General features: G+C 40.9%; 1 protein-coding gene across 6 annotated transcripts in view; it reads left to right on the top strand.

The window, feature by feature from the left end:
• LOC146974610 (cell adhesion molecule 2-like) overlaps positions 1–22876 on the top strand; it is a 196883-nt gene that overhangs the window by 136159 nt on the left and 37848 nt on the right. For 3 of the 6 annotated variants that reach the window (XM_085798144.1, XM_085798140.1, XM_085798141.1), the window contains exons 2-3: positions 3624–3650; positions 15745–15894. In XM_085798144.1, the coding sequence (XP_085654270.1) occupies positions 3624–3650; positions 15745–15894 (177 nt within the window). The remainder of the gene's footprint in view (positions 1–3623; positions 3651–15744; positions 15895–22876) is intronic. The other 3 variants (XM_085798146.1, XM_085798143.1, XM_085798142.1) reach the window with 1 other exon arrangement.

Genomic DNA, 22876 nt, shown 5'->3' with positions numbered 1-22876 from the left:
TGCATGTGTGCTTTGTGGTTGTCAACGCATTATGAGTAGATGATTCTACCACGGACAGGGAGTGTATGTATAATTGTGTTAAGGAAGTGGAATCAAATATGGTAGATTAAATGACAAAACCAACAGATGTGTGCCTCCCTGTAATGTGAGAAAACAAGGACGTGGTAGACAGATCTAATAAAGCAGGCAGTATGGTGGCAATAAGCTGAGTTAAGTAAGCTTGATTCCATCTATTAACACTGTTTACTATCTCCTTTATTACCCTGAGATGAATTGCAGCCCTTAGCAAAAGCTGCGCTAAATCAAATAAGATTTAAATACATTTGCTGCTAAATCAAATAAGATTTAAATACATTTGCTTGTGTTCATTCAGAGCTATTTTCACGCCGTCGATTGTCTTGAAATCGAAATAGTCACAAATGCGTGTCACATTTACGCAGAAGGTTTTAATGCCCGTGTGTGTATGTGTGGATTGATGGCTCCATGTACAGCCAAGTCATAAGGTGACAAAGAGTGTGTTAAGGTTTTACAGCAATCTGCTCACCGGTGGAATATTGGTGGGAATCCAAAGGCCCGGAGTACATCTAACATACGGCAAAACAGCTGCTGCTGTACGAAAGATAAGCTAAACTCTCCATCATACCGTGTGACAGCTCAGAGCGCCACGCTGCACACATCGATCTCCATAGGCTTTTCACTGCATGTCATAGCTGAATATATCTGCCACTGTGAAAGAGACTAGCCCGAAGGAGGAGGGGCACAGAGAGAGAGATGGAAAGGGTTAAGACGGAGGGAACGTGAATAGGAAAAGGCAGGTGAGACTAACTCCTGAATGAAGTTGAAAAGGAAAAAGAACAGAGAGGCAAACGAAGAGGAAAACAGGAAGGATGTCGCAATCCGACGCGCATCCTCTCTGGAGACGTATACCCCCAGAGGGAGTGTGTGTCACAGTAGGCAGGGTGTGTATGAACTATCACAGTTTATTTATGACGGCTCCCCGCTGTCGGCTACAGAGAGAGAGAACAACCTGCTCACAACTCAGAGCTTTTCTCCTCAACCACTGTACACTCACTCACTCACTCACTCCCTCCCTCACATTTCATTCTCCTTCTGAAACTTAATGTGTTTACACAAGACTCAAACCAATAGTTTCAAGTTTTCAATAGATACATGAAAAAAAGTTGATGATTACTCCTTTATTTTGAACATACAGGACACACTTCATTCAGCAGACTCTGCTGATCTCCTGTAGAAGCCAGTGGGCTTCCACCTTCACATCACAGCAGGTTGTTCTTCTAAGTCAAAGAACTCCGTAACCGTTTCTATATGCACACTCAAGATGCCATGAAATGAAGTTAAAGCTGCATGAAGTGGTGTTTGACCACTAGGAGGCACACAATTTCCAGCACAGACTAATCAATTTCTTCTTTCATGCTTCAACTTACTTACAGTATATGGCCAACAGCAACAGAACAGGTTTTCAATAAACAGATCTGGTGCCAGTTTATAATTTTAGTGTATTCTGACAAATCGGGAGTGTTGTTAGAGGTGGCCACTGGGTGATGAGAGTTATTACTTCTCCCTCTCTCTCCCATCTCTCCCTATAGCTATGGTTGTAAAAACATACATGTTTTTTCATCTTTTCGTGTCCAGGATCAGTTTTTCTTCTTCCCTTTTTTTTTGTCCATGGGTTTTGACTGAGAGAGATCACAGAGTCACAGATGTGACAGGAAACTCATACCTTGACAGCAGGGATGAAAGGCAGGAATAGAGCAGGGTCAGACTTTGCTTAGGGAATATTTCACAAAGCCATCAGTCTTGTGTAGAAAGCAGTGTTGGCAGAGATGTGACACTCGGTGCCCTGTTTTTTTTCTTTCTTTTTTTCTTTCTGCCGGCCGCTCTCCCTCATAACCAGTGACACAGCAGCAAGGTGTGAAATTTCCACCGTCTGCCTGTATGTGCACATTTGTGTGCATGTTAGGGAGGAATTTGGTGCATCGTCTGTCTCTCGTGATCATATTTGCTTTTTTTTCCCCTAAACTATACAAATCACAAGAAAGGATCACTTTCTTTCTTTCTTTCTTTCTTTCTTTCTTTCTTTCTTTCTTTCTTTCTTTCTTTCTTTCTTTCTTTCTTTCTTTTTTTCTTGCACCTTGGTATGCTGTGAAATTACACAAAGAAACATAATCATCTCCATCAGCCACTGCAAATTGTTCTTTTAGTATATTTTTTGGCGATTTTTTGATAGCACAGTGAGATGGACAGGAAAGGGGGAGGCAGAGAGAGGGGGAATGACATGCAGGAAAGGTCTGCCCGACGCGGAATTCGAACCGGGGATGCCTGCGTTGAGGACTGTAGCCTCTACATGGGGCGGCTGCCTTAACCACTGTGCCACACACCGCCCCGTTTATCAGGTTTTAATGGCACTCAAATATAAACACACTCTTGTCTGTACAGTATGAGAGAGCAGAAGCAGTGAACACACCGTTTGGTAGCTGGCTTCTACCTTGTCATGTTTTCAGGACAGCTTAACCTGACAATGACTTGAAATCCATTTACAGCTTGTGTAGGCTACAGCAGTGGGGAGTGATTGATAATCTCGAATTGAAAACAAAAACAAAAACTTTTTCTTTTTTTCTTCTGCACCTGCAGTTAGATTCTCTTTGTTCTTCTTCTCTCATTTCAGGCTCACTAGAGGCATTCCAATAGATCCATCAATTTGGCAAAGCAGTGTGTGTGAAGCATGAGAGTCATTCCCTCGGGATACACACGCAAATACACAGACACGCACACACTAATAGACATCTGTGTTTTTTTTTGTTTTGTTTTTTACTCGGCTCGGCTGTTGTTGGTCAGGGCCTCTGTGTTGTGGTTCTCCCTTGGTTTTCTTACATGACTATATATAAATACATATACATATAAATATCTATATATATTTTTGGCCTATATGGTTTTCAGCAAGCTGCTAACTGAAACCGCCCATATCAGAGCATATTCTCTGCTAGACGACACTCCTGTCTGTGCGTCTCCTTGCTGATTACAGTGCTGTCATTCACGGCCTAATATGATAGTGTGCCAGTGTTTGCATGCATGACTGTAGTCTCTCCTGAGCACACACACACACACACATCACTTCCTGTACACCCACATAAAACGGGCTCAGTATAGGCACCAACTACTGTAGTCTTGTCATTTCCAACAGGAAATCAAATGAAGCACAGCATTCACTAATCAAGCACATGATATCTACAGTATGTCCATATCCTTATGGGTCTTGCAAGCTCATTAGAAAGAAACGAGCTTCCTTGCCTGATCCAGATGATGTGACGTGACTAATTAAAAGGTGCAACGCTGTGAGGTCTCAATTTGCTGATGAGCCAAATCGGGACAATCTCTTTCAGGGTTGAACGATCGAGGTGTTTGAGCACCCCCGTGATTGACATTCAAGATAAAGACTATACTGCTCCTCCATACGTACAGCACACACAGGCACACTGTTCTCTCTACGCTTATCTAATGAGCTACTCTGTCTTCTGTCTTTGTCCTCTCTTCTCTCTGTTTTTTCTGGCTTCTGCCTCTCTTGCTGTCCATCCAACCCCTCCTGTCTACTTTGGGGATTCCAGTGGTGGCTTCAAAAGGCAAAGGTCGAGGTGAGTTGTGGCTGCGTTTGTCTCCTGCTTTGCCTCAGCCTTACAACATCTACTGTAGTATGAGAGAGACAAAAAAACAAACAAACAGATTTGGCTGCTGCTTTGCTTTATTTGCTTCTACAGTATGCCCTTTTTCTGTTGCTGTTTGCATTTCTCCCAAATTGTTACACTGTTGTGAAAGGTCAGGAATTTTATTTTTTTTTTTTCCTTAAGGTTTTGTCATACAGTCCGAATTTCATTTGGCTTTCAAACCCGCTGCTTTGCTTAAATAGCATTTTATTGCTTTTTTTTTTTTTTTTTGAAACACTGCACTGCATTACGCACTGTTTATTTGTCATTACGGCCGTAAACATGGCTCTGCATGGGATTAGAAAGCTTTTTCTGCTTTTGAAATGGTAGCAATACCAAACCATGAAGCTCATCTGAGTGTCAATATCTGTGGTTGTTTTTTCTTTTTTTTTCTATTTGCTATTGAATTATTAAAACTCATAAACACTGAAGAGAACAGTCCAAGGTCATGAGATTAATAAGCGGGTATTTAATTGCGTTATATTGCCCTTTCCCATTGGCAGACACTGGAAAGATGGCAGTGAATTACAGTGATCACAATCTTCTCCATCACTCTCTGTGTCGGCAAGATGGCAGTGTGTAACTGGAGGATGGATTATGGATCAGAGAGTGTCAGAGAGGAGAGGCAGAGTGTTTATTTGAGAGGAGATAACCTGATTATATTCAGCTGTGTGCTTCAGTAAATATGCCTCTCAAAAACTAAGAATTTAGTCAACGGCTATAATCTCCTTCTGTTTAGTTACCGTCTTTGGATAATGATTCCAGAGGCACAGGTCTCAAATACAGTCACTTCCTGAGCAGTGATGTGATAATAAGGGAAATGAGAGTATAAGCGGCAGCTCAAGGGGGGGCACACAAAAGAAACAAGCCATATGTGCAAATCAAATTGCATTAAGGAATATTTGGCTGATTGTAATTACTGTATGTCACAGTATTTCTTGAATACAATTGTACAATAACAATACATGCTGAAATGTAAATGCAAATCAAGCCCATCTAGGAAAAAAAAGAAAAGCTATTTCCAGTTAATTCTGTTCAGAAAACCTTTCAGCACATGCTCATGCAGGAGAGTCAAAAGACATCCCGCGTTCTTTCATTGTTTGTTGCTTATGAGCTCCCTTTTTCTCTCTCTCTCTCTCTCTCTCTCTCTCTCTCTCTCTCTCTCTCTCTCTCTCTCTCTCTCACTCCAGTACTTCTCCATGTGGTGCATCTTTTTCAGCGGACTTTATTTAAAAATAGTGACATTTACCATGGGGATTAGTGGGTAGCAATGGTCTGTTGTGATAAAACAGTTTCTTTTGTACAAACACACAACAGCAAAGCGAACATACTGCATTTTCAACAGCTTGAAGCAAGGTTTGTCATTTCCATAGGCTGCCTGTTGTAGGGTGATAGATTTGGTATGTTGCTCATGTCAAAGCCCTGTCCTCTCCTCACAATACTGCCTCCATTTCCCTCCTCCTCCCCCCTTCCTATTAAATCAGGTTATTATTAAATCAAGGGTATTTTTAGAAAATGTGACAATGTAATGGCGTCACTGTCGGGGATGCAAATGAGCATGAAGAAGGACCTCGTTAAAACACAACACACAGATGCACAGTGTGTGTGTGGGTGGGTGGGGTTGTGCGTGCGTGTGTGCGTGTGTGTGTGTGTGTGTGTTGAACACAGATTGTAGCTAGCCTACCTTTACTGTAACCTATGTCTTCGAAATCACTATCAAATTTAATCCTCTTTAGTTATTAATCAATTAGATTTGAGTGTTGTGTTGCACTATGTACGTATGTGCTGTGGCTGAAGTACCTGGTTGTATACTACTTGTACAGTATATTGCAAATAGCCCTTTGAATAAGGGGCTCTCAAACCCTGTTAAGAGACTGCGGGACTTTGCATAGAAGCAAAATCATGTTCACATCATATGGGAAGAGATAGGAAAGATCTTCCCATGGTGTTGTGATCATTTATAATAACCATGTCATCTGCATCAAATCAGAATGGGGAAACCCTTTTTGGGATGTAAACAGGATAACAGTATAATGTTGGCATGGCTTCTGTGAAGGCTTTATTTAGCTGATTATTATTTGTTTACATTCTGGCAGTACCAGTCTTCCTGAGTGCAGCCTACTCTTGAATGTACAGCTATAACTCAATCACTTCACTGGTATTCTTACAAGAGAATTCATGATAATGTTGTTCGCATTGTACACTGGAGACTGTGATATCATCAAAAGCGTTACTGACTCTAAATCTAAAAAAAAAAAAAGGTTTATTATGTCTGTCTTTGACTGCAATATGAGTCAGGGATGGTGTAAGGAAAAATATAATATATAAATGCGTGTCATGGTTCACCTCAAATGTCTCCGTGAGCTGTGTCACACCAAGAAACAATGGCCAACCTCTTGCAGAACATTGACATGCACTTTCACCTCATGCAGTATCTTTACCTCACATCTTTCACAGCTCTGCTTCAAGAGATTAGCCTACTGTCTACTGTATTCATCTATTTTTAACCATAGTCTCTCTCTGGAACTGGTAGACTGAAAAAAAGCAGGAATAAAGGGATGCCATTTGAAAATATACAGTCCACGACTTTTTGTTCCACAAGTTTTGTACTCAGATGTGCTCTGTGGGTTAGACCAGTCTGAGCTTAGCTTTGTGACGAGATCTTCAGTGTCAAACCTGCCACTGTGGGCCCTGACTGGAAGCTGTGGTAAAAGAGCATCGCGGCACAGTAAGTCTGACACACGAGCCAAATGATAAAAGCCGTTTTTTTTTAAACTAGCACTTTCTGCTCATTGAATCTGGCAGATCCCCCCGGGGGCAAGAAGCATTTCCCCAGATGACTCCTAAATGAACAGTATCTGTCAACACATCACCACACATTAGAAAATCACACTATGTCATGTTGATTCTGGGAATTTGGGAGTTTTTGGTGGCAGCACTGATTAGTCTGATTTCCCTTGTGAATGCCACCCTTGCCTGAGATCATCCCTCTTTCACCCCGTATGAAAGCAGAAGAAATGAATAGATTTCTGTGATGAAAAGAGGAAACAGTCACGCACACTTCTCCTCATCATTTTGACAAACTTTGAGAATTTCAGTTGCCACAATAAATCTGATCTCCCTGCTCTTAAGATTTTATGACATTTACTTTACATAACTTGCTAAGCCAGCAAGTGCGGGAATGACTGCTAATAATGCTTTGCAATTGGCTTGTCTTCACGTTTAAAGGGAAGCAACCAGATTTTTTGCTATTTCTGAGGATGAACTGAAAATAATACAGTGTACATTGCACTTTTACTTGGTAAAACACACAACGCATATGCAAACACACACAATCTGCACTTGCACAAAGCAGATGCACAAGTAATTACAGTATGTACAAAGAAGTAAACACACACACACACACACACACACACACACACACACACACACACTATGCTTACTTTTTATGCATAAATCAGGACTGCTTCTCACATATCTCCTCAACATCTGCAACTATGTGAGAAACAAGACCTCTTTGGTGAGATGGAATGTGTCTGAGACATAGTTATATTGTTTATCCACTTTCCTTAGTTGTTTACTCCACTCCGTCTTCCCTCTTGCTTTCACTTAACTGTCAAAATGTGTACTTCTGTCCTTACCTAACTCAACTTTGCTCTCAGCTTCTTCTGCTTGCTTTTGCCAGCTGGAAGAAAATAGTGCATGAAGTATTTATGAAGGCCAGGTTTACCTCTGTCATAAAACCATGAGATGTCTGCCCTTGGCTCAGAAAGGATAGTGAGATCCCTGGTCATTTTGGACCGGGCGAGCGTGAACTCAGACAGCTTACACACAGAGAATGGGCAGAGGTTTATATCTCTGCCCTTTAAATTGATGTGGCTGAATCAAGGGCAGGAATACTGCACAAATGATAATGGTGTCTGGGAGCATGTCTGGTCACCAATTTGAAATTAGTGTGTGGGTTTATATAAGCGATGATATATAGAATTGGTTTCTGAAAAGAAACATTGAGCAGAAGTTCAACTATGGCAGTTTTTCCTCAGCAATAAAAAAAGAAAGAAAGAAAGCGAGTGAGAAAGTCTTTTTCCTGTAGAGCTTTGTACACCCAAGAAGGTGCTACAGTACGAAAGGAGAAATTATTTTCTTGATATTTTGGTAGTACCTTTAACAACACCTCTTAACACCTTTCACACCCCACATGCTACTGGAAACATCTTCCCCAATCTCAAAAACATGCCAGAAAGACTTCACTGTCCCCCCTGACAGCTTGTGGTTATACCAAACTGTCCTTCGTTGGTCACTCCACACCACACTTAAACAACTCCTCATAGCACTGCAGAGGAAGTAGGTGATATTTTGTTGATCTGACTCCTGGGGTTGCGTTGGACGTCAAATTTGTGATGGCAGCACCAACAGCTGCCCAGTCTAATTACTGTATGTAAATGACAACAGCACTGCCATAGACAGCTTCTCTGGTGCCGGTTAATTAATTTCATATCTCCAGATCAGAAATGACTGTCCTGAGGTGGTTGTACACGAGCACTGAATACAAAGGTATCTCCACCCTCTGCTGGGGTTGCATTCAATTTGCTCACAGCAGGAATCTTATCACTGTCAGAAGAGCGAGTTTAGATTGGAAGTGTGCCTGCATACACACACGCATGCACGCACATGCAGGCACTCACGCACACACAAGCGTGAAAATTAACATACAGTTCACTCACAAGCTCAAATGGAACAAAGCAGACAAATAGAACATTTCATTACTTCTGTTATAAGAACCAGAACTGACTCACAAAGCATAACAGAGTTTATGACCATTTGCATAGTAATAATGTGATTCATATAAATATTTCTGACTCCGAGAGTTCAGTTTATTAAAGATTAGTAAACTTAAAAAGTTCCATTACGCATTATTGCCAGTTCTGCCAGCATGATGTCTGTGAATGGAATACATTACACTGTGCATTTTTTCATTGTATACCTTGATTGGGTAGCAATTAGTTGCTTATGTGTTGATTTGACTAAACTACCTTGTTCCCTGGATGGAAGATGCCTTGTCCGAGGTTACCAGACAACACAGTTTGATCAGGGCTCAACCCTGATGTCACAAACTGTGCTGAAGACACCTCATACCTTTGCTTATTACCCAAGATTCTTTCTGATCTCTCTTTTTTAAGAGTTAAACGCATGCCCTTCAGCTGTATCTGCAGACAAAATCTAGTAAAAATCCCTCAGAGATCACTCCCTCCTATCTGCTTAAGAAATAGCTGCACGCTGATGGGCTGTTGAGTATTATATCAGTAATTAATAGCCCCCCAGTCAAGTACTGTGTCCTATCTTTCTTTAAAATGCTGTCATGCACCCTGTGATCACAAAAGGCTAACCTAGATCCATCTGTTTCCAGCAGTAACCTGCTGGTTTCAAATATCTGGTTTTTATCCAAGATTCTTGAGAAAGTCATTTTCTCTCAGCTCATCTCCTTCTCAAGCAATTTCAGCATCCTGGACAAAATTCTCGTCCGGTTTCAGGACGCACCATTGGGCACAGTCTGCTCTCCTGAGGGTGACAACTGAATAGTTGGAAAATAACAGGAAATCACACGATTTTAATTATTTTAGATCTCTCCACTGCCTTCGACACAGTAGTTGGCCTCCTGCCTTGAAGACAGATCAGGCTCTGTTAGAATAGATAATGTGCCCTCTTCCTCTGCATCCATCTCCTGTGGAGCACCACAAAGCTCCAAATTAGACCTTCTTTTATATCCCTTTTATGTCATTCCTTTATTTTTAGAATCCTAGCATTTTTACACAGACAACACCCAGCTGTTCTGGGCTGCCCTCAGCTGAACCAGAGCAAAACTGAAGTTGTACTCTTCAGCCTCACTTGGCCCTCTGTCATCAAATGTTACTGTAACTTCCATGAAGAGGAAGATGAAAACTTTTTGTTAACTTTGATTCTAGTATAAAATGTAACAAACAAATCATAGATTTCTTGCTAAACGCAAGTCATTGTTGTGTGTTGACAATTTTCAATCTGAATTATTGCCATTCTCAATCAGTCCTTATCTCACCCACAGCTGGTTCAAAATGCAGCAGTGAGACTTACAGTAACACTGGTAGCAAGCAGAGAGACCGTATCTGCCTCGTAGCGGCCTGCTGGTTACCAGAACCGATATTTAGATTATTGTATTTGTTTTGAAAGCACCCTGTGAACTGGCACCAGGTTACATCTCTAGACCAGTTAAAATCCAGCAGTGCTAAGGTATTACTGTTGTTGGTCTTAAACTGTGGAATGGTTTTGCACCTCCTCCGATGAATTTCAACCCCATAAAGACCCATAACCTTTTTCATTAGCACATGACTGTTTACATTCAGTTTTTTCATTTGTTTGTTTTTACTTGTTCTCTGTGTACTGTACAGTAGAGCTGCTGAATCATCTGGATTTTATCTAGATGATCCAGATGCTTTTGTTAATTCTCTTTGGTCTTCCTCTCACATATCTTTTTTTGTTTTCATTTGATTGTAATCATCAATCAAATGATCTCGTAACGTCATCTCTCTGCAAAGCACTTTCGTCAGCTTTTGTTGTTTACAAATGTGCTCTATAAATAAATTGCCTTGACTTGACAGTAATGAGAAAAGCACAAGAGAATAACAATGCATGACAGACGGAGAGTGACTTGATTACTGAATGCTGTAGTTACCCTATAGGAAGCCCCGCGTGATGTTTGTGAAGTCGATTTCTCCTCGTGGCTCCTGATGAGGGCAAAAGCCAAAATGTTGGTTTTTGATTCGGCATCATGCTGCTTGAATAAACAAGTGGATCAGATCAAGCCTATCTGTGATCCTCCTCCCTCATATTGTGAACAGTTGCAGTGCCACCAGCAGCAACACTAATCTCACAGGACTGAGCTGCTTCTTCACTTGATGAGCATGCACTGATGAGAAACCTTAGAAACACTGCAGAAAATGATGCATACAAAAGAAGACAACAGTTCCTTTTTTTTTTTTAAGAAAAAATAAAATCTACATTACAGTCTGATATCCAGATAGTATCTCAATTTAGTTATTACTGTAATAAGCAAATTCATTGGGAAGCTATTGTGACTGCAAGAAGGCAACAGAGCATTTACTGTAGCATCACTACAACATATTCAGACTTACAGGTGACTAACGGATCTATGACAGCTGCAAATATCTGGGTATTGCTGTTGCCATGTGTCAAGCCAGACTTCACTTTCTTATCTGCTTTTAAGAGGTTTAAAAGATAAATTACATACAGGGCTGTAACTCCCCCAGCGCTTTCTCGTTTAAAGAGACAGATATATAGTTTTGTCACACCGCCGATTACTATTTTTCACAGGTACATGCAATTTAATTTCAATGTGAATACTGGAGGCTCATTTTTCACGCCAGGTGTAATAGCGTTATGAAATGTTGATAAATCACATTTGAGATGCAACGTGGATTCAGGACGCATGTCGGTAGAACGTGTGAAAAAGGTCATAGGGAAAGAGAGAAGAAACAAGACTGTGTTTGTGACATGTTCCTGAGAAAAAGGAAGGAGCTCGTGTGAAAATTGTCACAGTGGGAAGACGAGTCCCAGAGGGAGGGCAGGGGAGTGATGATGCACTTGTCTGATGCGTTAGCTTTTGTTCCAAGAAGTTACTAACAACATTTTGTCTTCCATATTATCAGATAAAATTGGTTCTTGCCCAGAAAAAGAGAGAAAATCCCCCTGCCTGCTGGAAGTTACAGTACATTTGTATTTTCAACAGTTTGCTGTGAAGGAGGTCAGGGATATATTTTGTCGCTGAAGGACGGCGTGACAGGATACATGGCTGCTTGATGAATTCATAGCGGCTCTTGAGACGATCAAACTCTTGACCTTGTACAGTCTCTCCAATCACTAGACCACCCTGAGAATCACTCCGCCTGAGAAGCTCGAGTACCCAGCTGTGTGGCCACCTGTGTAACCTTATGGACACTAACTGGCCAAGACAATAGTGTCACATGTCATAGATAGATAGATAGATAGATAGATAGATAGATAGATAGATAGATAGATAGATAGATAGATAGATAGATAGATAGATAGATAGATAGATAGATAGATAGATAGATAGATAGATAGATAGATAGATAGATAGATAGATACATAGATAGATAGATACATAGATAGATAGATACATAGATACATAGATACATACATAGATAGATACATAGATACATAGATAGATACATAGATAGATAGATACTTAGATACATAGATAGATAGATTGATTGATTGAGTTTGATGTTTGGCCAGCTTATAAGGTGACTCGGCTAATCAAAACTGCCGACTGCCCCCTATCCATTTTGTAATCCTGTATTCCCAGCCATACATCATAAATCAGTGGCGCTCCACTCCCGGTATAAAGGTCAGTAGCTCCAGGCTGTCCGTCTGTCTCCCTGCATCTCTCTTTTTGCTCTTCTTCTTGAATGCCTAAATAAGAAAGGTTAGTAGACTCAGCTGCTCTTGCTTGAAAGGTCATGTCAGAGAGCAGACACGAAGCATTCAGGATCCTCTTATCAGCATTATTTGTCCAGTAGTTTGCTCTGGCAACATGTACCGTGTGTCTGGATGTGACTTTACGTCCTGTGAATATCTCCACTGGCTGCATGGGCATTCGCTTTTTGGGAAAAGCATCAGTTTAGTGTGTTGAGAAACAATTGGATGCAGTGCTTTGTGCAGCGAGGAGGCACAAGTCCAAATGTGCGGCCAGCCTTGATTAGCAGCCAGCGCTTGTACAGCAGGAGGGAGGGTACTGAGTGGTCCCATTAAAACTTAAGATTCAGCTCATCTGGGGGAGGGGGGCAGCTGTGTGGAGGGTTAAAGCATGAAAATGTGATCTGGTTTGGTGTCTCCAGAGGAAATAATGATTTGCTATTTGTTAAGAGGCAGCTGCAACCTGCACCACAATAGTTGTCTTGAATTACTCTATAGCATATGCCATTTGTGGTGACATACATTATCCAATTCAAGCCAAATAAAGCAAAGCTAATTTCATTAAGTCATTATTTCGTAATGCCATACAGACGAGGACGTTGTTGACCTGGCTTACCCCTGGCATGTCAGTCAAAGTGGAGGGAAATTAAACTGACCCTGCTCTCAATGAGAGATTGAGCACAACTGAGCACAAGAAAGGAGGTAGGATCAAGATAAATTTGAAAGAGCGGGGAGCATCGGGAGACAGAGAGAATATGAAAATGAGAGACAAAGAAAAGTGAAAATGCCACCCTTCAGGGATCAACTAGAGGAGGAAACGTGACAGAGAGAGAGGAACAGAGAGAGAGAGAGAGAGAGGGGGGAGAGTTGAGTGGAATGGATGTGAACTGGAAAAGATCGAGCAAGAAACTGAAAGTAGGAGAAAGAGTAGAGCTGGAGTGAGGGAAGGACCTAAATTTAGACATGGAAATCAGTAGAGAACAGCTGCCTCCTTTCCCCAGGAGATACATTTAAATCAGGTCTGGGTGGCCAGAGGGGGGAAAGGAAGAACCTACTCCACCGGCCAATTAGGCGCACAGATCACTGCATTGTTCTAATATAACCATCATTGTGGCTCCTTTGGCCCTTTAAGTCCCACTGGATGTGTAGCACCAGACACTGACGCAGGCTGAGGCAAGGGTCGGGATCCCCAGACTATTGTTACTTTGTTTAGACAGTGGGAGCACTGGAGATGAGAGGAGGCAAGAAACAGGAAATAGGGGCAAAAAGAAACTTTAATGTTTCTGTTTTTTGTATTTTGAGGATGTTTTTTTTTTTTTTTTTTTTTGTTAGGTCTTCATAACTTACAGCAACAGATGGATGCAGGGTCTCAGGTGTGCCACCTGTTGCACAGAGCTTTGACTGTTGGAAGAAAATCTTTACAGCGGCAGAACAGATTTTCCTCCAGAGCGCCCGTTCTGTCTGTTTTACCCCATCTGAAACAGTGCAGAAATATTGCTCAAAACATATCAAATGCTGCTGTAATGTGTTGTGTTCTTGTTTCATTGTCTTCAGTGGAGAATCTGGATAAATAAAACATATTCTGGAAGCTCCCGCTTTGCCTAGAGGCATGTGCAGCACTTTGGTATAACCATTAAATCACTCAAATCTAGTGTTTCCTTGTTTCTCAAAAGCAGATCATTTGCAGAACAATCTAGCAGGTTCTTATTTGCCGGGATGAGCAATGACTTGACAATACAACAAGTGGATCCCCGAGAGTGTCTCCTTTGTCAACGGCATTTTGCAGCGACACAGCCACCGCAGTAATGAACCAAAATTATACACCGAGTCATATGGTGCAGAACCTCGCTCAAAGAAATGCTCAGTGCTAACATTCGGTACAGTGGTTAAGCATTACCTTTCCTTTGTGGCCAGTACAAAAGAAATAAAATGTATCACACTGGGCTATATGTCGACCAACTGTGTGAGTGAGAAAAATGAGAAAAAGTAAGTGATTTAAAGAGAGGAAGTAATAAAGAGAGCAAGGGCAGGCGCGGGAGAATGGTAAATCGTTGGCAGATCATGCCTCATGCAAAACTTTCATGAATAAAACATATTCCTAGCCTCCCATAGCGCAGATCCATTTTTCCTCCGTTTCCCTCCTCTTCCCTCTCTATCTCTCACATGCATGATTAACCTCGGGAGGCCTTAATCAACACTGGAAATGACCCGTGCTCCTTGACTTGCCTCTCTCTGACTCTCCTTCCCTCCTTCACCTCATCTTCTCTCCTCTCAACATGTCCTTCACCTCAGGTGTCTGTGTGATGGGGTTTGCGTCAGCTGCTAACCCTGCAGAGAGCTGTTTGGGCGGGGGCAGGTTTATTTGTCTTCCCCGTGCAAACATTAACACAACAAAAAACCCAAATAGACAGACGTGGCTGATGATGATTGCAGTATTGCGTTTGATTGATATATTAATAGAGATGCAGATACAGAGGCATCAGGATGAATCACACAGAAATTGAAGCTGTAGCTTTTAAAAAGCTCCTCATTTCTGAATATTCTTATTCCCATTTTTACTCTTATATGTTATTCTTTTTTTCCAGTCTTTATGATCCTCTCCTGCGGGGTTGTTGGTTTAAGACGGGAGAGTTAGCTGGGGATGAATAATCTTTCTTACCTAAGACTTTATTCACACAGTCTTTAAAACCTGTCCTCTGGGGATGAGGACAGAAATAGATTTATGGTTATTATTATTTACTTGCTTTACTTGCTTCCTCAGCCTCCCTCTTTCATACACACACGGCAAAGCACAAAAACGCACACACATTCATACAACAGTGGGAGCTGTCCGTGGTTCTGAAAACTGCCAGGCAGCTCATGATGATTCAGAGGGGGGGAAAAATGAACTGTCCGTGGTGCTGAAAAGGAGCTCTACACAGTTTTAGGTCTCACAGAATCACAGTAGCTGTTTGTCCCTCTCTTTCTCTTGCTCGATGCAGGAATTACACACACACTGCATCCACACATGCACACCAGTCCATGGAGAGCAGCTTTTAATTGCTCTTCCCTGTGTAGCTGAGGTTTCAGGGTTGGTACTGAAGGCTAAATGCCCCCTGTTTCTTCAATGTCCGGGTCCAATTTAGCACACAGTAGTGACTGGCCATCCTGCACGAATGTTTGCTTTGTAATTAGGGTGTTAGGCTTTTCTCAAAGACATAAACCAGATTCGTTCTCTTTGTCCTGCAGAGTGAGGGGTCTGATTTACTCCTTCAGTGACAGAGAAGTATTTTCTTGATTTTTATTGTGCGTCTTTATGAACCAGCTGGGCGAAAATCCCATTACTTTACAGTATGCCTTCATTGCTTTAATTCTATAGGATCGTTGTTGTGCTGAATTTAAATTTATTAAGGAAATTTAATTAACAAAGCAACCTTACAAATCAAGCTATAAAGACATACCATCTGTCTCACTCTGTCTAGCTCTGCATCCGCCTCTCCGTCCCGATGCATCCACATCTCTTCTTACTCTTTCCTCTCATGTGTTTGTGTTGCAGTCATCAGCGGTCAGTACCCTCTGGTTCAGAATGTGACCGTGACAGAGGGTGGGACAGCAAACATGACCTGCCGTGTGGAGTATAATGACAACACCTCCCTCCAGTGGTCAAACCCGGCACAGCAGACCCTCTTTTTCGGGGACAAGAAAGGTGAGTTGGAGATTGATAGACAGTGGCAGCCATTGGTCAGATGCAGTTGAATATTCGCTGTGTTAAGTTAGTGGTGTGTGTGGCACAACACACAGTAAACAGGTTTTATTGTTTTTCTTCTTTGTTTTTTTTTAAGTTGGAGAGCAGCCTGAGAAAGAACTCTTCATTTTTCTATGTCTGTCAATTGAATATGCAGCGTTCTTTGTTGTGTCATAGCGTCTGTCCCACATTTCACATGTCTGTGTTTTCCTGCACAGGATGTGTATTCACAGCACAGGCACACACACACACACACACACACACACACACACACACACACACACACACACATACAAACACACACAAACTGTTTTAATGCAGTCTCTAAAACATTTGTCTGGGGATAAATGGTCTGTGGCTATCATTCATTTTTTTACTCCCTTACATTTCTAAACTTAACACACAAACCCTTCCGCTGAGGTGGTGGGATAGGTACAATATGGTCAGCTTTCCTTCCGACTTGTTTTGTCTAAAACAAGATGCACAATGGAGGGCATCCCCTTCAATGAGCAATTCAGACTCTAATGTCTATATTTGTGTTTTTGTGTGCAGTTAATTTTATGTCATTGTCAGAATTGTTTGTTGTGCATATTTGCATTTATACAGTAGAGATTTATGTTAATTCTATCAGATTTCAAAATCAGTGGTGGTACAAGGACCTGGCTAGTGTAAATAGCTGCGGTAGTTTTTGCAACTGTTGCCATCGTTTTATATTTCAAATGCAAAAATGAGCAGTGCAAACCCTGGAGCGGGTTGAATCTTCCCATGGAAATTGAGTTATGGTTGTTGTTTTTTTTCCTGTGCTGTTCTATCGGAGTCAAAAGATGCAAATCAAGGTAGAACATCAAAAACAGCCCACACACTCTCAAAGTCAACCCTGCACCCTGCTGCGCAAGTGCCCTTCACAGCGGTCCTCCTGTACAGTACTTCGCTGGAACTGCCTCCAGCTCATCTAGTGCAGTACAAATTAAATTTCAGGTAAAAGAACAATCCCAGTCACGTGAGTGTGGGATCCTTCACTGTTATGGCCTTGTGTAAGAGCATTAAGTTCGTTACTAATAACACAATTGCCATTTTCAGTCTTTTTTTAGTACAGCACAGTCATTAACTATGAACTCTCCCTTGCTTTGCGTAGCTTAGTGGTGATGTATTTTGTCAAGGTAGCCTAGTGCAAGGTTACTGAACGAAACGAAACAAATGAAACATGAAGGCTGGATTGTTTATACAGCCACAATATTAAACAATACTGACTCCACTTGACAACATTTGAAGCAAATGAATGGAAATTATCGAGTAGAGTACTGTAAACCTTTCCTGTGGGAAGGATTTCACTTGTGTTTTAGAAAGGATAATGACTCCAAATTAGTCCACTTGTTAAAACTCTTTTCCTTAAAAAACAAATATTTCAAACATGTAACTTTAGGTATATTTTACAATAAATGCAACATAAAACAAGCCAAAATTGTCTTTATTACGTAAACCAAACAGAAAAAAAAAACAGTTTTGTTATATGGGATTTTAACAACCTCATCAATCTCCCACTAGACTATCTGTGAGGAAATAGCCAGAAAATAATGCAATCTGCAGAAAAGACTGTTCTAATAAGCTCTGTATAATAAACACTTTATATACTTGAGATTTCCATGGTCCCGCAGAGAAATTCCCTCCATTAATCGGATGCAAACCCTGGCTATTTTTGCACACATTCCCAGACTGAGTGATGCACATACACACACAAACACACACACAAATTCCCACATGAAAATCATGGGTGTGGCGCAAAGCCACCAGTGTTTAATGGCTAATAAGTACAAAGAGTTTATTCCTGACCTTTCACACCCTCTTCACTGCTGTCCTCATAAATAGGATTCATGGGTGTCATTTTTTTTTCTGTACTTAGTTCATGCCTGCTGAAATGATTGCACCCTGTGCGTCTCTCAGCTGTATTAGTCGAATGTAATAGTGTATGAATCACACTCTCTTGTAAGTGTCTGGATTAAGCACATATGGGATTTACACACTCTTCCTCCATTATCCCTCTGCCCACTGGGCTGCCTTGTCCGTTTGTGTGTCCACACACAGTACTCAAGCTTGTACTTGTGTGTCTGTTTGCATGTTTTTGTTTTGTTTTTGTTTTTTTGTTGTCTTTTTTCCCACATAGTAAGTGAATGCATGCATGTGCAAAGCATTCCAATTGTCAACCATTCACATTTCCACTTACCTACCTTTTTCGGAAATAGTAGCAGTAAAAACCTGCATTGAACATCAAATTCAACAGCTGAGATTCTCTGCAGGTTATTCCATATCACACCAGGGGTCGGGCTTGGGGGTCTATTTCATGGCATTTTCAGTGCAGAGCTCGGAGATTGGAAATGAAAAAGCAGCCAAGGACTCTTTTATTATCAGAAAAGCAAAGGGATACTACTAAGGCCCTGGAATTGCATTGCTGTTTTGGGTTTGGGTGTGTGTGTGCATTTGTGTGTTTGTCTGTTTTGGGAGTTGCCGTGCTGAATGTGGCAAATTCAGATGCACATGCTGATGGGAGCGCTGAGTTGGTGAGTGTTTCCAAAGTGCCACTGGCAGTGCGAGAAAGGAAAGATGTCTCAGCTGCAAACGCCTTTGAGCACAGTAGGTTTCAGATTAATTTTCCTTGCTGCCTGTTGGGAAGAAAAAGATGAGGATTAGGGCAAAGCGAACAGTTGCTCAAAAATACAACCCCAACCTGCCAACTTTTTGCACACTTTTCTTTGTTAAAATGAGCTGGAGAAGTATCTGTTTCTGTGCTTCATGCCAACAAACAAGAAGTTATTTTAACACCTACATTCTTTAAGGTTATTGACTGACTCCTACAGCACAGTATAAATACAATTAACTTACTGAAATGTAAGGGTTTTTCTGTTTGATTTTTATTTGGAAGCACTAAATGAGAAAATGGGTATAAATCACAATATAAATCTTTAATCTTGGGATAATTTCTCCTGGAGTAAGAGGTAAGAAAATTTTAAATCATCATACATATTCCATTAATATTAAAGACTGTATACGCAGGCCAATCATCTAGGCCTAGGAATTGTTGAAATAATGTTTGCTGTCTAATTCAACAGAATCTCATCTGTGTGCACGTGTCCTATCGCAAAGAGTGTCATTTACATCCGCTATTAAAGTCGGCCACCCAGCATTAGCATAAACATATTGCTTACAAAGACAAATGCAGCCAGTGACTCCATTACAGTCCTTTGAGTGGTGCCGGTTTCACGGCTGTTGTTGTTTAATGTCAAGGCTGAGTCTCGCCTCGAAGGCGTTTAGTTGGATGAAAGAGACTCCTCTTGTCTCCCGTCCTCTCAAAGGTGCTGCGATGGCTGTGAAGAGTTGTTTGAATTTCAAATAAGTCATTGTCCTGAAAATAGCCAATTTTGTCCTTTCCATCACTTACTACTGAGGGACTTAAACTGTGCTTCGACAGCAAGAGAGAGATGAGCACTGAGCAAGAGGGATTCTCTCCTTTATAAGATTCAAAAGAGGCTAATATCTCTTTACAAATTGCTCTTTTGGTTTCATGTAATTCAAGACTTGATAATAGCTTTATTTCCTGGATGAAGAAATTTTGCAGTGAGGTATAATTACAATTTATCCGTTATTCCCATACTAGAAAGAACCTATGTATAATTACTTTCCAGGCTAAATTTTCCAGGCCTATTTAGTGGACTCATCATGTGTGAGCACTGGCTAAGGTGTGACATTTAAATCATTTATTCAACACGCTTGCTGTAATTTGCTAAACCTTTTTCATCCATTTCCTTTTTTCAACGCCCACATCTGTATTTTCATTTTCAACCTACAGCGCTCCCTTGATCCCTTCCTCTTCTCTTTAATTATCTGCCTTCCAGAGTATGGCAGGATCATGGTTTACCCGTTCTTAGAAGCATCATAAAGTCTTTGCCTCAAGCACACGTTCAGTGCACCTGGATATTTTACAGCTTTGCTCAAAATCTGACCAATGAAGCAGGTATAGGTATAGGTATCGACAGCTGGGTGTATTTCTTGGGTTGGATCAATCAGGATCAGTAACTGGCACTTTGACTTCAGGGTGCAGGCCATTTTATTTTTGCTCACTTTCAAGCATCAGCTGAAATGTTTTGAAAACCGGTGACGCTTGTGCACATACTCGTGTTCATGCATGATCTAATAAGCGTTTCTATGTTGTTGTTTTGCTTTCATTGTCTTATTTACTGTCACCAGAGGAATCAAAATGTTCATTTAGGGCGAAAAAATACAGGCAGCAATGTTGCTGAATTAAAGAAGCTATTTGCTATTGCTAGCCAACATTAGCCTGAACAGCTGCTAACTTTCAAGTCCAGAGGAAACTTGACTTTAGCATTCAACTTAATTCCTTCACTAACCAAAAGTTGTCCCCAGAAGTGGAATACCGTGCCCTTGTTTTGCTTTGATTTCCATCACTTCTTTCTTTCTAGTAAAGCTGACATGCTCACAAATTAGTGTCAGTCTGCCCACCCAATGTTGTCACTGTCTGACCTCCTATAGTCACTGCATCGTCTTCTTTATAACCTTTTTGAATCATAAATGTAACAATGGCTGAAGCTCTCAGCAAGTCTGACCTCATGTCAGTACCAAAATGTAGCTATCAGCTATTTTAATATTTTCTTGTATAGCCTACTAGTTTGGCAAAAATGTATCCGAGCACAATTGATGTCTGACATCATTCAATGAAATTACTTGGTTGGTATCTCAACGTGCTGCCTGGTTAATGCATAACATTTATGATCCTTAGTCAGATTGGTCTTGGCTCAAATAATTGCAGGTTCATGGAAAAGACGCACTGACCCTTAAAGGGTCACAGTGACTCACTTCCCCCTTAGTTTAATAATAATAAAATATTTAATAATAAATATTTTATTTGAATAGGGACAGTGCATATTAATGAACATTGGTATAAAAAATACTGCAGTAAATATGCCGGATTATAGCCGAGCCGCTAATTTACGTCTGTAGTCCCTAATAAATAAATAAATAAATAAAATACAACAGTACGCCACAAGGAATAAAAACAATACAATAAATACAATATAAATGGAGATATACATGACGATACACTACACAAACAAGAAAGGCAAAACAATCAATAAAATATTGGACACGGTACAGTACTCAGACAGGACAAGACAATAATGTACAGGACATGACAATAATACAACATCCAAAGCACAACAAGTAAACAATGAACAATCAGTCAAGTCACCAAATCCAGTGAGTCACCAAATGTAAGAGTTTCTTTACATTTTTGCTGTATAAGCGATTATATGTTGATGCTGTTTGCAAAATTACCAAAGTTGCTGCTGCACCTGAGGTGGACATCACCGTCTACACTGTGCCATCTGTGGATTGATTGAATCTGTTTAAGCATTAAGATTAGTGTTCTGGGTGAACAGCTAAGGGCCAACTGCTCGTTCTGAGACCCCTGAGCTGCTGAATATGAAACTATTCAGGTCCTCAGATGTCAAATATTCAGCTGTCTGAATCAATTTGCTGGCTGTTTGTGGTTGTGCTAGTGCTTGTGTGTATGTGTAGGCTTGTAAGTGCACACATATACGTGTGTGCTTGTGGAATGTCAAGCGTTCCACCTCCCTAGTATGCAGTCATGAAAGCTTTGATGCATTCAGAGTATCTGTGCCTGAGCAATTTAGAGGATAGGCTTTTAAAAGTTTTCCAAAGTAAATAACAAAATAAGAAATGCCTGAAAGACTTTTTATTAAACAGATAGAAGAACTTCCTCTCAAAACTTAATCTTCGCAGGAAAGTTAAACTTCGGAGACAGCTGTCTTTTTTTTATTTCCTGGAAGAGCGCCTCTATGAAACATCCTTTCATATCGGCCTGAAGATTGGTACGGTGTTCTCTCTGATAGAAAAAAACTTGACTGTAAATCTCCAAAGATCCCTAACAAGTCCCCTCTCTCCAAGACAAGGACCATAAAACATGAGAGGAAGAAAAAGAGGAAAAAGGAGACGAATGTAGGCCTTGGTGGGATAAAGGAGAGGAATTAAGGAGGCATTTTATTAGAGCTCTCAGACACAGTTATCACCTCTGAAAGACACGAGCAAACTTTTTCTTTGACCTTGAGCGTTCGGCGTCTTCTCTCTGCTAGTCACGTCTCTTTCTTTGCATGTGTTTAAAGGGCTTTCTTTCCCCTCTGCTTACTTGTGTTTTTTTTATTTAAAGGTGCAAAGTATAGTGTGATTAAAAGCTTAGATCTGAATAGCTGTCATCGATTGTGTATGTGTTGCCTGTGAATAAGAGAAACTGTTTCAGCTGTGTTTCCTTTGCTTTAAAGCAGGTAAGGTTGAGAAAGAGACTGCACTGTCAAACGAAGCAATAGATCCAGTTATTACTGCCTTTATTAGTAGAGCCATTTATCATTTGTGAGGTGCAGAGAGAAATACCTCAGGCAAATGGGAATAATTAGCTCACACTTAGTGACAGGCTTATTCTTTCTCTCTTCCGGGAGAAAGTTCTTGAACACAGCTGGAAAAAGAAACCATATTTTATAAGTGAATGGAAAATCAAGAATAGTTCTGCAAGAGATTTCTTTTAGGATGTGGTCCTCCACTTTCTTTCAAAAGCCCTTCAAAGTCATTTTGAAGGATAGCTGCAGATTTTACCCTGGAAAAACATGTACCCACTTACAGACCAAGGTTCCTGTTCCCCTACTCTCAGGGTTTGAATGGGGGAAATTGCATCCCTGTACAAAATACAATAAGGTTTATATTCAACAGATGTCTCCTCCCCGACCTGCTTCTCGCAAAAAAAATTAATGAAGCAGGGCTGGTGGAGGTGTCCTACTGAACTTAGCATGGCAGGTAGTATCCAATGAAAGAAAATCATTTCTGTCACAGGGAAAATCTCAACAAGCCAATTATTGGAGAGAGT

The sequence above is a fragment of the Trachurus japonicus genome, chromosome 14, assembly GCF_045865225.1.
Source record: "Trachurus japonicus isolate A0001 chromosome 14, Traja_1.0".
In the NCBI taxonomy this organism is placed as follows: domain Eukaryota; kingdom Metazoa; phylum Chordata; class Actinopteri; order Carangiformes; family Carangidae; genus Trachurus; species Trachurus japonicus.
Note: the sequence above shows the minus strand (reverse complement) of the source record. Positions and strands in the feature narration are given on the sequence as shown.